Source organism: Fringilla coelebs (genome assembly GCF_963513975.1).
Source record: "Fringilla coelebs genome assembly, chromosome: 9".
Classification (NCBI taxonomy): Eukaryota; Metazoa; Chordata; class Aves; order Passeriformes; family Fringillidae; genus Fringilla; species Fringilla coelebs.
In genome coordinates this window covers 24,395,803-24,409,261 of record NC_140067.1, presented here as the reverse complement: position 1 = coordinate 24,409,261, position 13,459 = coordinate 24,395,803, and the positions used below count along the sequence as shown (strand labels likewise).

At 42.3% G+C, this 13,459-nt stretch overlaps 1 protein-coding gene across 2 annotated transcripts; it reads left to right on the top strand.

The window, feature by feature from the left end:
* Window positions 1-25: 25 nt before the first annotated feature.
* TRMT1L (tRNA methyltransferase 1L) lies at window positions 26-13,282 on the top strand. Of its 2 annotated transcripts, none has more exons than XM_084211778.1 (16): window positions 26-184; window positions 1,648-1,800; window positions 2,617-2,679; window positions 3,472-3,585; window positions 4,216-4,280; window positions 4,614-4,743; window positions 6,191-6,314; window positions 6,719-6,798; window positions 7,061-7,307; window positions 7,976-8,188; window positions 8,984-9,174; window positions 10,352-10,430; window positions 11,117-11,283; window positions 11,478-11,537; window positions 11,861-11,987; window positions 12,110-13,282. In XM_084211778.1, exons 1-16 carry the CDS (start codon window positions 67-69, stop codon window positions 12,414-12,416), a joined length of 2,238 nt encoding a protein of 745 aa, XP_084067904.1. In that variant the 5' UTR covers window positions 26-66; the 3' UTR covers window positions 12,417-13,282. The 2 variants fall into 2 exon arrangements, with proteins under 2 accessions (XP_084067904.1, XP_084067903.1); XM_084211777.1 differs by having other exon boundaries at window positions 2,617-2,727; window positions 12,110-13,279.
* The last annotated feature ends 177 nt before the right edge of the window (window positions 13,283-13,459 follow it).

The following is a 13,459-nucleotide window of genomic DNA, read 5'->3' as shown; positions in this document are numbered from 1 at the left end:
CTGGGAAGTGTAGGCGGAGCGGGCCGCCCTCAGCGTGCGGGTCCGCGGCGGCTCCGCGCCGGGAACATGGCAGCGGTGGAGGCGGCGGAGGCCGCGCTGGGGCGGCGGCAGGAGCAGCAGGAGGAGGAAGAGCAGGAAAACCACAACCATGACCACGAAGGCGGCGGCGAGCCGGCGGCGCTCAGTGAGAAGCGGGCAGGGATCGGGCGGGTAGGGGGAGCCGGGCCCTCCGTGCCGGGGCTGAGGGCGGGCGGGCGCCATGCGGAGCCCGGGCGGGTTTGAATTTACAGCCCGGGCCGGTTTGAATTTACACCCCGAAGCCGGTTTGAATGTACAGCTCGGCCAGGTTTGAATTTACAGCCCGGGGCCGTTCGCCGTCCCCGTCCGCCCGCGCCGGGGAGCCCTGGGACGCGCAGGCTCCCGGTTCTCCCGTTTTCCCAGCGCAGTGCGGGGCCACGCGTGTTCCCCCCGGGCCTCGCTACGCTTGAACCCGCGCTCCTGTCGCTTCTTTCTTTCCCAAACCTACCGATACTGTGGCTTTGGGGATCATTTATTATTCCATGAGGACCCTTGGGGAGTCCGAAGTGCGGCGTGGGCCGTGCGGGCTCAGCCGCGCATTTTTCCTCGCAGTTTTTTAAACCAAACGTGTTTGCGCCATGTGCTTCGGGACGAGCCTGCTGGAGCAGGGAGGTTGGACCACCGTGGTCCTTCCTACCTGGTCTGCTCCGGGATTCTGTAAATTGGTTTTGCTGGACTTCCAGATCCCCAAGTGAGCCCTTGCTGCCAGGCCGTGGTTGCCTTTTGTGCCCTCTCTGCACCTTCTGTCTGTCCCATCCAGGCTGAGAAGCCTTGGCCTGCTCTGTTGCTTCTCAGTAGTTGCAAAGTGATGCCTGAGCTTTATTTGTTGTTACCCATGGTTGAAACTTCACTTAGTCCCACCTGGAATCTTGCTGGGAGCAGGACAATATTTATAGATTTATGTGGCTTTCTGCATCCTTTCCTTGTGCTTCCGTATAATCCTTGGACGGGGGGTCAGATCATGCCTTCTGGGGATTTCTACCTCTTTCCTCAGTTATTTTCCCCGGGTTTGACTATTCTCATCATTTTATCTCCCCATCTCTCAGCCTCTTTAAATGCTTGAAATTCTTCACCAGGCCCATCTGTCCTGCCCCAGGAAATAATTCTTTTTGCAAATGCTGATGGCATCAGGCTTACCCTCATCACTGCCTCTGCTGATAGCAAATTCCTGCCTTAGTCCCTTCTTTCATACTGTTTGATTAAAGAACTAGACTGATATCACACTTTTTTAGCTGATAGTAAATTGTCTAGGGAATTTGGAGCTCCTCCTTGCCTGCTTTGCCTTGCTTCACTGCATCCTGCCAGAAAACAACGTGTAAATGTTATTTTGTTCACCTTAAACATCTGATACTGATGTGTGAGTCGTCATTTCAGCTGTCCAGAATTACATTATTCCACAGTGGTTTCCAAGGATAATTGTAGTGAAAATTCATTTGGTACTATTCTCCTACATAATATTTCTTCCTCTTTCATGCTTGTAGTCAGCACCAGATTATTGAAAACTAATGGACGTTTGTATAGTTCACTTATATCAATGACACTTTTACTGTGTTTTTGTTTGGTTTTAAGATGGTTTGGTGGTCTCTGAAAACATGAAAAGCAACAACGCTGATGTTAAAATTCCTGAGTCAGAATTAGAAGCTGAAGACAGAGGAGCAGAGGAAGAACGCCCAAGGGAATCTGATAGCAACATTTTGGATCTATCATCTGATTACCCACGAGGTTTGTTAATAAACTCTTAATATTTGTGCCATATGCTGGAGGAAAGGTAGAAATACTAGGGAGGAAAGGTAAAGGGAGTGTGTGAAATCTCATTTTAAAACTCACCTCTATATCCTAACCACATGGATTGGTTGCTTTGTCTGGTATAAGAAAACCTGAAGATTTATCCTGTGAAAAAGCTTAAGGTTGCCACAGAGTCTGTGTTACAGTGGACTGGGAAGTTCTGTGTGCTGAAATCAATAAAGCAGATTTCAACCTAATTTTCTTGGTATTGGCAAATTTTGACTGATAAGTTGAAAAATCAGGTGGTAGATCTAAAGGTTAAATTGTTTACTAAGGGAAAGAAAAAAATGGTAGAATTTAATGTATCCTGACTCCACAGTGAATAATTGTTTTTAAATTTGGTCACTTACAGTTGTTATTTAGTTTTGCCAGTGAATTAATATGATGTTTTTGTACTGCTTTTGTGCATGATTTGCATTCACTAATGATGCTGAGCAGTAAAACCAGGTGTAAAGGGAATGTGACTTGATCTTTTCAGCTGTTTTTTTTTTTTAATTAGGGTCTTTCTATCTTAGAAAGTTTGTGTGTCAGTATTAAAAGGAAGTAGAAATATATGAAAATATATGGATCTTATTAAACAGCTATTCTGGGAATAATTTTTGCAGTCATTTGTGCTGCCATGGAAGTAAAAAGGCAAAAGTATTTCAGTCCCTCGTGCAGTCATTTATGTTGCACAGAAAAGTAGCAGTAAACTAAAAGCAATTTTTAAACTAAGAATGTTTAATTTCTAAATATTTCTGGCTTTTTTTTTAGACAAACATATTTCAATTCAGAGACACCTTGCTGATCTAGAGAAACTGGCTGACCTGAGAGAAGGTGAGTTGTCCACAGCAGTGTCCCAGTACAAAGATCTTCGTGTTACAGGTATTTACATTTTTCTTTAGATTTTATATTTATCACACTACATATATTTATGGTATTTAAAGATGAGGGGTTCTGTAAAAGAATGCTTTATGATTTACTCTCTTGTTCTTCTCCTAAATTCTGCCTTGGGAGGTTGCTTGACATTCAGCTAGTTTTTATTTAGGTTACTGCTTCAAGGGCTTCAACACCTTTGTATACAGCCTTGCCTTTGCTTTTTTTGGCTCACATGCAGGATTTTCAAGAATTATATTTTCTAAAATTACTTTATACAGGGTTTATTGCCTTATTTTGTAGCTTAAATACATATCAGCTGCTTGTTTTGTCCAAAAGATACAGGAGTTAGAACAACAAAATCTTGTTTTAACCTCCTGATTTGTTGGGGGTTTTTGTTTGGTTGGTTTCAAGTCTTTACCTGTCATCTGTGAAGTTCCCTTGTCCCTCAGTACTTTTCAGAAGTTTCATTAGCCTCATGTTGTTTGAGTAAAAAATACTAGAAACCAAAACCCAAAGGTTGTAGAAGTTTATAATTTTTGAAGTTATAGTGATTTTGGTCTATATTCTATGGAGCAGAAAGAGGCAACCCATAAATTTGGAGTTTGTGCATGAAATAGAATGTTCCCTGAGGATTTCATCTTTAACTCATGTTGATTTTCCCTTCAGCCTTTTTTCTCTTGGTCTGCATCTCAACTAACACAAGTGATAACTGCATTTCATGTTTCTCATAGTTTTTAATTGTATTTTCAGATGAAAGGAAGCCTTGTCCATTGTGTCCTGAGGAGAAATTCAAAGCTTGCTATAGCCACAAACTCCATCGTCACCTGCAGAATTTGCACTGGAAGGTTTCTGTTGAATTTGAAGGTAATAGCAGTTGGGTTTGCATACTAAATACTAGAAGAAATTGTGGGTATGTTCTGTGTATCAGTACTTAGTAGCTTTAATTGTTTTTTAATGAACTCTGTGTTCTGCTGGTGACATGCATTAAAATCCCTGCAGGAAGTTTAGAAAGGAAAATGAAGTGAGCAGTGTGTGTTTTTTAGAAATGCAAGTGTATGGGTTTGTGGGAAATAAGGTGACTATTTAGAGGATGGGCAAGATAAAGTTGAACTATGAATGTTCCAGCTGGAGTATCAGGTATCTCATTTCAGTTTTCTTTAACTGTTTACATTTCTAGATAGAGTCTTCACACAAATCTTTAGCCAGGTAACAGAATTTTTGTGAAGGACTCACAGGTACTTTTGAACTGGAGACTTGGTGTAGCTTTGTAAGATGCTCAGACACTTAATTTTAATAAGCTTTAAATTCTTTGCATTTTAAAGTTTAAAATGTTTAATTAGCTGTTAACTTTCCCTGTGCATAGAGGGAGTGTCCCAGATAATTGGTGATCTTCTCTTGTTGCTGTCTGATGAAATTTAAAGTGAGAGCATGTAGTGCAGGCCACAGACATGCTTCTCTCTCATGTACTGTTTTGGGATGGCATTTGTTTTCCAGGGTACAGAATGTGCATCTGCCACTTATCCTGTCGGCCAGTAAAACCCAACCTTGTTGGAGACCAGGTAAAGATGCTGAATCACAGAAATTCTTGTTACTGTACAGAGTGGGGGAATTTGGTGACTGAGGGGAACTTTTGAGATCTGCTTAGTCTCCAAATACATCTTGCTGCTGTGTGTGTGATGCCAAAAGCTTGTTGGTCCAGGATGGGTAGCTGCCTGGGGCTGTACCTCTCTCACTGTGGGGGGCAGCTGCTTAGCTCAGCTCTGGCTGTAGATTCCAGATATTTTGTGTGCTCTAGAGGTAACAGACAGATGACTTCTCATATACCTGTGTTCAATTCTACTTCAAGCATGTTTTATGTATTCTGAAACTACATAGAAGGCTCTATTTTACAGACATTGTCAAAGATGGGAGCTCATTACCACTGTATCATCTGCTCAGCAACAATAGTACGAAGAACTGACATGATCGGTCACATTAATCGTCACGTGAATAAAGGAGAGACTGAGTCCAGGTTTATCACAGGTGAGCTCTGACTGATAGGAAACATTCAGTCTTTTTCTGTCATATACCACCTGCAGTAACAGAGGAAAAATTCAGAAACAGAGTTAGCCTTTCTAATGAAGGCTTCTAATGAAGGCTGCCCTTAAAATTTCAGAACTTTTGTTTCATCAAAGTTGTGATTTAGTCTTGCATTGACCAGTTCCTGTGTTCTTACTGAGATAACTAGTACTCCCCCCACCCTTAATGTTCTAAGTACCAGCTTGTGTGTCTCCAAAAGAATGAGGGACATGGCATCCACAAAAAAAAAAAGTCTGGAGTAAATCTTTCTGCAATGAAAAATTCTTAGCTTTTTATCCAGACTGAACTGGCCTGGGTTTCCAAAACAAGGTGATGTTTTTTCAGTCTCAAAGTCATGATAGAGGTGTCAGTAGATCTTTGGTAAATTGCTGTAACCTGACTTTGTCCAGAATGAGACTTTGGTTTCTAAACTTGCATAAACTAGGTTAAAGACATTTTAAATAATTGGAATGCCTGTAGTTTGATGCCTGGGCATCAGTTTGCATGTCTGAAAAGCAATGGTAGTACCACATTCCATATCTTTATAGATTTTGTGCTGTAAAATACATTGATCTCTGTGTGCTTCCCTTCAGAGCTGTGAGTAAAAAATAGCCCATTTAGCATTTTTTAGCAAAATGCATGAGGCAGTTTTTCCTCACAGAGGGAGGAGAAATCCTGTGGTTTTGTGATCTGTAGGCACTTGGCAGCTCTTGGGGCCCTTGAAGGTGGAGCAGATCTACCATGTGTGTGTTTGAAAGCCCTGAGAGAGGCAGGGTGAGCACTGGAAGGAATCCAGTTGGTACAAATTTCTCCTGGTTGTTCCTAGGTACATTTTAGACTGTGGATGAATTGCTCAGAGGAATGGCAGCCTGTGTTTACAGCTGTCAGATCTGAAAGCTTATTTTGCGACAGGCTGTCTACACAAAGCTCTGGTGCTGGAACTGTCCATGTGTTTGTGCTGTTTATGCGCATTTTGTGTGGCTGTTCGATAACTTAAAACACATCAAGGGTTTTTGCAGTTCATTGAGACACATTCAGGACTCTGTTAACAGGGTTTTAATTAATTAGAAATGTATTATGTTTAAACATGCAAAACAAATTTGCTAAGTCTCAGGCTTGGGGCTGGCTTTCTTAAACTGGAGTGGATACATAAGAGCCCAACTGAGAAACAAATCTGATGTTTTATGAGAAGAAAATTGTGGTAGAGCATGATCCTTATTTGACATTAGAAGATAAATTATTGCCTGTTCTCCTCTCATCCTTGTAAACAGGTCCATGTGCTGGTTGGCTTGCAGCATAACCGAGACTTCTTGCTTTATGAGAGCAGTTTTTTAGTGTAATTTACCAACTATGTTAATATTCATTCCAGTTTTCACCAATTCTTCCCTTCTGCCTCAATTACTTGTTTCAGTTCGTGCTCCGAAGTCATCTTACAAAGTGGTGAAGGAGTCAGCCACAGATGTGCAGGTTCTTCCCAACCACTCCACACCCCAAAAAACAGATTCCTATTTTAATCCTAAAATGAAACTCAACAGGTGAGAGAGCAGGGGGTGGGAGGATGCATCAGAGGGTGGGGAGTTTGTGGTGAAAAAATCTGTGTTTTGAAAAGCAACCCTGCAAAACTTCAGAGGGCAGGAGAAAGGAGTTTCTCATCAGAAAACTCTTCTTGACAAATGTCTTTATTCCCAAGAACAATATATGTGAAATAGTGGCATTTCTTAAGTAATTAAGTATTTTCCTGTAATTAGTATATATTACTTTAAGAATTCTCTGCTGTTGAATTCAGCTTTTCAGCATAGCTAAGGTTTTTATTTACAGTTTTTCCCTGTAAAAAGTGGAGTTTAGCTTAAATATCCCACTGTTAGTTTAAAGGGAGATAAAGAAAAGGAAGCAAAACTGTTCTCTCAACTTACAGACTGTGGCCATTTTTGTCTTCCAGGCAGTTGATATTCTGTGCACTGGCTGTGCTTGCTGGGGAGCGCAAACCCATTGAATGTTTGGATGCTTTTGGTGCCACTGGTAAAGTCCATTTCTTTAATACTTTGGTTAATATCCAATAGGAGGAAGCAGCAGAAATTAATAACTGACATCACATACTCAAAAATAATGTGAGATATGCAATAATTCTCTTCCTTAGGCAGGGAGTCCTGAGCTTCCATACAAAAAGACAGCTGTCAAAAGCTGTATTAAGGCTTTTTAAAAAGGCTGTAAATACTATTAAAGTTCAGTGATCTTCTTAAAATCAGTTGTCTTACTATCCTTAAATTCTGTTTTTCTGCAGGAATCATGGGATTGCAGTGGGCAAAGCACCTCAGAAGTTCTGTGAAAGTTACAATTAATGATTGTAATGAAAATTCTGTGACAATGATTAAGGAAAATTGTCATTTAAACAAAATGAAGGTGAAACTGAACATTAGGGAAGAAGACAATGGTGAAACTGTGGGAAATGGAGAAGAAAACAGTGACACCATTGAGGTGACAAAAATGGATGCCAATGTTGTCATGCATTTGAGATCATTTGATTTTATGTAAGTGTTGAATTTCTGTCAGTTTTCTGGTTTGGTAATGACACACCTCACTCCACTTCCTAGAATGTGATTATTTGGAGAAATTGAAATGATAAAAGAATCAATGAGCCGTCATTTGAAATGTAATTTTGTTGTCCCAGAAATAAGTGTGGGGACAGAACTTTAATGTTTTAGAAAGTGCTGGTAAAAAATTAGTCTTTCTGGCATTCTCAATGGGTAGCACATATGCTTAAAAATTTTAAGCCAGGCTCAGTTTTTAAATAACTTCATTGTCTATTTGCTGAAGGGAAATACCAAATCAGTTTTGGTTGTTTTTTTTTTTTAATTTCTTTTAACTTAAAATGCTGTTTGTTGCATCTCTTGTTTTTATCTATTTTGCAGAATAATAACTTTAAATTAAAGCAGGCTGATTCTTCCAGGTTGGGTATATAGATGCATGCATTTAAATCCTATGTAGATATCAAAATAAGTGATGGGATTTTTTTTTTTTTTTTGGTGTTATTAATGACTAACATTCAGATCTAAGCATTGCTGGAAGTTTTAGTCCTGTTCCTTCTCTCTGTTTTAAACGTGATCATAGATGAAGGTTATGAAACAGTGTGTTCCTCAGTGTAAAGCCAGACTCTGGGGCATTTGTAGACACTCAGTGGTACATCCTTTCTTTTCAGCCATTTGGACCCCTTTGGAACTTCTGTGAATTACCTGGACTCTGCCTTTAGAAATGTGAGAAACCTTGGGATTGTGTCACTGACATCCACAGACATCAGCTCCCTCTATGCCAAGGCTCAGCACGTGGCCCTGCGTCACTATGGCTGCAATATTGTCAGAACAGAGTACTACAAGGAGCTGGCAGCCAGGGCTGTAATTGCTGCTGTCACCAGGTACTGCTAAACCATTTCCAATTAGGGTAAAAAATTATTAGGTAATTATTAGAAATAATTACGGACTGGGCAAGGCAAAAATGCATCAGTAGGGTAGGGGGGATGAGATAGTAATGTGAAAAAAAAAAAATACCCAGACTTGCAAACTCATCTATTTCTCTATTAATTTTGCCGTTCTAGAGCTCCATAGGACTTCCTAACTACAAAATAAACTGCTGGAATGGCTTCTAGCTAAGCCTTTCAGTTAAGACTTGCTTCAGTGGAACCTCATGTTCACTGCAGATCCTCATACTTGAGGTTAAAAAGACGGATGTGATTACTGACTTGTGAAATCAGTGATTAGTATATAGATACCCTAACTAAACTCAGTCTGTTAAATTAATACCTAAAACCTAATTGGAGAAAAAAGGTACAGGCAAGAGGAGGGGACAACTGCTTGGGAAAGATGAGGAGGAAATTAAATCATTAGAGGTTTTGAGAATGCCAGAGCACAAATGCTGAGCTGAATATGTTTAGATTTCCCGTGGCCTCTCCCTGCACATGATGATGATGCAGGTGGCAGACCTCTATTTCTAGCTGTGATAAAAAGTAAAATTAGACTTGCTTGGCCTGCCAGGAAGGCCACAAAATGAGGCACTTCACAAAGAACACTTCCTTCTGCTCTCTCAAATCTTCAGTACCCCTCTCTAGGAAGTGGACGAGCTCAAGAACCGGGCAGCAGGTTCAGGTGTCCATGGCAGTGTTTGCCTGCTGAATTCAGTACAATTTGGTTTTTGTGTGTGTTTCTCCCCCCAGAGCTGCAGCTCGCTGTAACAAAGGCATTGAAGTGCTGCTGGCAGTAGCTCTGGAACACTTTGTTCTGGTGGTGGTCAGGGTTTTACGGGGCCCAACCCCTGCGGATGACTCGGCAAAGAAGGTCCGATACCTCATCCACTGTCAGTGGTGTGAAGAGAGGGTTTTCCAGAAAGAGGGCAATATGGTGGAAGGTAAATGGCTTTTCTTTTGTAGTTTGTCTCTCTGTTCTGTGCCTTGTTTATATTTACATCCTAATAGTAGCAATTCCCTAGTATGCAACAATGAGTGCTATGTGTCAGGTGGAGAGGGCACTGTGCTTCATGGCCATGGGCTGGATCATTTGTCTGGATGGATTTTCCTGTAAATGGACTGGATTTGTGGCACAAATTGCTCAGGTTGTGGCTGCCCCATCCCTGGAGGTGTCCAAGGCCAGGTTGGACAGGGCTTGGAGCAGCCTGGGCTAATGGAAGCTGTCCCTGCCTATGGCAGGGGGTGGCACTGGATGAGCTTTAAGGTTTCTTTCAACCCAAACCATTCTGAGACTTGTTTCTGCACAGGACATCCTCCCAGCCTGCTCTAGCTGCTGGAGCTGCCAGGATGCCTGGTATGTCCGTGGATCTGCCACTACAGGAAAAGCCCTAGGACAGGGATAGACTTTGATACTATTGGGTTCCTTCAGATGGCAGCAGCTGGATAGCTTTTGGTGTCAATTGCTTTTCTGCTGCATTTCAGTTCCTTAAAATGCAGTGGACTGAGCAGTCGGGTTTTTCCCCGCTGTTGTTAACGGGCTGTCTCCACACATAGGTTAGCAAAGACAGGAGGCAAAAATTGCACTCCCGGAGATGCTGGTTTGAATGAATATAAACCCTAAAACCTTGTTTCCAAGGTAGAGGCTCTTGGATAGTTTGTTGTCAGCTCATGGTGTCTTTGCCCTGCTCAGAGTCAGATGCATGAGCATGCAATGAGCCTGGTATTAAAAAATTGTTAAAAAATCAGATAAAAGTTTTAAGGTTGGGGATGAGTAGTTGAGTACAATGTTATGGTAGAGATCTTAATTTGTAAGTAAACTATTTGCTTGATGCCTTAATTGCACAGGACTTACAAGACTTGTAGGTGGACTGTGTTTTGCAGATGTAACTGGCTGATGTTTCAGGTTTTGTAGTTGGCACTTACTGTTAACTTGGAAATCATCAATCACTAAATCTCACCATGAGCTGCTTGGCAGAAGGGAAAATAGTGTCATACTTCTGCTGATGCCCTTCCAAGTACCTCACTGAAGTGAGCTCCCACTGCATCTCTCTGTCTCTGCAGTAACACAGGCATGGCTGGCTATTGCCAAACAATTTAACTGCTGTTTTTCTGCTGCAGAAAACCCTTACCAGCAGCTGCCCTGTGACTGCCATGGCAGCATGCCTGGGAAGACAGCAGTGCTTCTTGGTCCTCTCTGGTAAGTTCACATCACAGGACACATTATGAGAGTCACTCTGGTCCAGGAGCTCTGAAGGTCAGCTGTTCATACCATAACAATTTTTATTTTAGTACTACAAAAGGAGGTACAGCAATCAGCAGGAGCTCAGGAAACGGAGTATGGATTTGAATTTAGTGGGGTATTCACTTTTTCCTTTTGTTCAAACCAGTTAATAAATAGTAACACTTTTTAAATTTCATATTCAGTGCACTTATGGAATATGTCCTGCACAGGAGAACCTGCCTGTGTTCCTCTATTTGCCAAAAGTAACTCCTGTTACTCTATACTTGTGGAGAATTTGTTAAATAAATCATTACATGTACTGATGGTAATAAATACTGCATTGCTTGTTAATTAATATTTGTAGAAACAAGAATAAATCTTTTTAAGTACTTTAGCCAATTCAGATCAGTATTAAAAATGGTTTGCAATCGACAGTACCTTTGTTGTGGGGGTTGAATGACTTTCTCTACATCTTAGGGCAGAAATAAAATTACTGTTCTTGAGATCTTGATTTTTAAATTATTTTTTTAAACAAGACCAATGTTGTTGTCATTGCAAAAAATTCAATTCAGTGTAACATAATTGCTAATCAATTTGGGCAGAAAACTTTGGAGCAGCTTCATTAAGAAGCCTTAACTTTTGACTTCTCTTGTGTTTCATAGGTCAGGAGCTCTCTTTAACACTGGATTCCTGAGGAGGATGCTCCTGGAGGCTGTGCAGTATGGCTTGGATGAAGCTCAGCCACTTCTGAAGACATTAGTTTGTGAAGCAGAGTGCACAACTCCCAAACATTTTTCTACCCACAGTCCTGGTGATGAGAACAAACAAGGTAAGAAAAGGAGCAGCCTGTTCACAGAGAGGACTGGCTTTGTGGTGATTTTTAGAGATGCTGATCTCTGATAAGTTACTTAACAGCAGTGTATCCATAGAGTTGAATGCATTATTGAATATTTTCATTTTGTGTAATTAAAGCATTTTGCCACTTTACAGTAGAATTAATTTTGCCTTCTAATTGTATTCTAGAAGAGTGTGGCGTATATATTAGAACACCAAATACTTCCGCAGAATCCTACTTAGTACATGGTAAGTGGAGCATTTTGGTGTAGCTTTTCTTATATTTATATATAAGTACCAATTTTATTTTATCTTTATCCAGAATCATATTTATTGGTAAAAGCAGAATGCCAAATACTCTATGAAGACACTTTAATTGACTTGTTACTACTGAAAATGGCCTGTTGATTAAATTCAGGCCCGATTTTACCTCTGCGAACACCAGCTTAGAAAAGCAGGCACACAGCTGAAGTTGCTGCGTGGCTTTGGTTTTGTGTGTACTCTCTGAGGCTTTGCTGGTGTTTTTGGGGTGCTTGTGAGTGCTGAGTGGTTTCTGTGGCCTTGTGGTGCAGGCAAGAGGAAAAGCGAGGAGGTGCTGCGCGGCGCAGCGAAGCGGCAGCGGGCCGAGCACAGCGCCGAGCACCCCCCGTTCTACTACAACATCCACCGGCACAGCATCAAGGGCATGAACATGCCAAAGTAAGTGTGGGTTCGCCTTCCAGCCCGGTCTGACACTGACACACAGCTTGTTCTGAGTCAGCCCTGTCAGCACCACGTCCGTTCTCAATGCGGGGGTTTGGTTTTGCTGCCTTTCTTCCCAGGTTAAATAAGTTCCTGAACTATCTGTCAGAGGCTGGATACCGCGTGAGCCGAACCCACTTCGACCCCATGGGAGTCCGCACCAACGCGCCCCTGGCGCAGTTCAAGACTGTTCTCATGAAGTACAGCACTCCCACCTACGTGGGGGCACAGGCAGAGGGCCCTGTGCATCTCCCTGGAGAGATCCAGGTGGGAGAAGAGGTTCCAGCTGCTGCAGTGACCAAGGCTCAGTTAGCAGAAGATGATAAATCTGGGGTAGCCACTGCTGTGTTCACAGAGTCCTACCCCACTCACTGTGCTGCTGAATAATGTAGATTGGTTTGTTCATCAGGATGTTACAGACTTCCAGCACACCCTGTTCCAGTAAGCCACTCCTTCCTCCCAAGCTGGACTTTGACCGTTTTGAGCTGCCTGTTGTACTTGGAAGGGACAGTTTAGACTTAGGGTAACAGATCTTAGCCCTGATCCCAGGATGGCTGTGGTCACAGAACCAGCGCTGTGGGAAGGCTGTGGAGTTACCTGCTTTTATACTCATCTCCTTTTCACACTGAGGCATGGAGGCTGCTTCCCAGTCTGTCCAAGCCTTACTGCCAGCACAGCATCCAGGAGGTGGGACAGGGCCAATCAGTGTTCAGCATTTTGGAATATGACATTATTGTGAAACAGCCTGTTCCTAAAATGCATCATTCCTAAAACCTATGATCCAGAGAGAGGGCATGTTAAGGTAAGAAAATAGCACAGGATAAAATGCCCTTTTGAGTTAAAGCCAGGCACTCCTACCTGGGTGCAGTTGTAGCTCCAGGTTGCACATGTAACTGCATTCAGGTCTGTTTCCAGGGTTCTGCCTCCAGACAGGAGCTGATCCCAGGAGAACAGGAAGGAGCGGTGACACGGCTGCTAGTGAACTTCAGTTTGTACCCGAATTGTAGTGAATTGTGTAGTCACTCTAGGTAGTTGTCTGCTCAGAGCTTACAGTGGTTGTGTGCTGCAGAAAGGTACAGGGACAAGGGACCACAGTGGACTTTCAGGTGAAGTTCGTGGTGAGTTGTCAATAGTAACTCTGAGCTAAGATCTCTTCTGTGAAGGAGCGAAGCTGCCAGGCGTTGGCAGTTCTGGTTTCCTTAAATACATGGCAGCATTCCAGCCAAACAAGCTTGCCTTTGTCCTTTCTTTCCCCCACACTTAGTTCTGGTATGTCTGTGTATTCCACCTGAACAGCTGTCAGCAGTGGTTGCCATTTCTCACAAGTTTGATGTTCACTCTGGCCCCCAGTGTTAGGTTTATCTAAGAGCAGAATATGAGGGGTTATTCTTACCCAGCTCTGAAACTTTACAATAGAATTAACAGGACTA

Coding starts and splice junctions, on each gene's coding strand:
- TRMT1L (XM_084211777.1), top strand. CDS start 67: ATGGCAGCGGTGGAGGCGGCGGAGGCCGCGCTGGGGCGGCGGCAGGAG. Junction 6,799..7,060: donor GGATGCTTTTGGTGCCACTG/GTAAAGTCCATT, acceptor GTTTTTCTGCAG/GAATCATGGGATTGCAGTGG. Junction 8,189..8,983: donor GTAATTGCTGCTGTCACCAG/GTACTGCTAAAC, acceptor TTCTCCCCCCAG/AGCTGCAGCTCGCTGTAACA.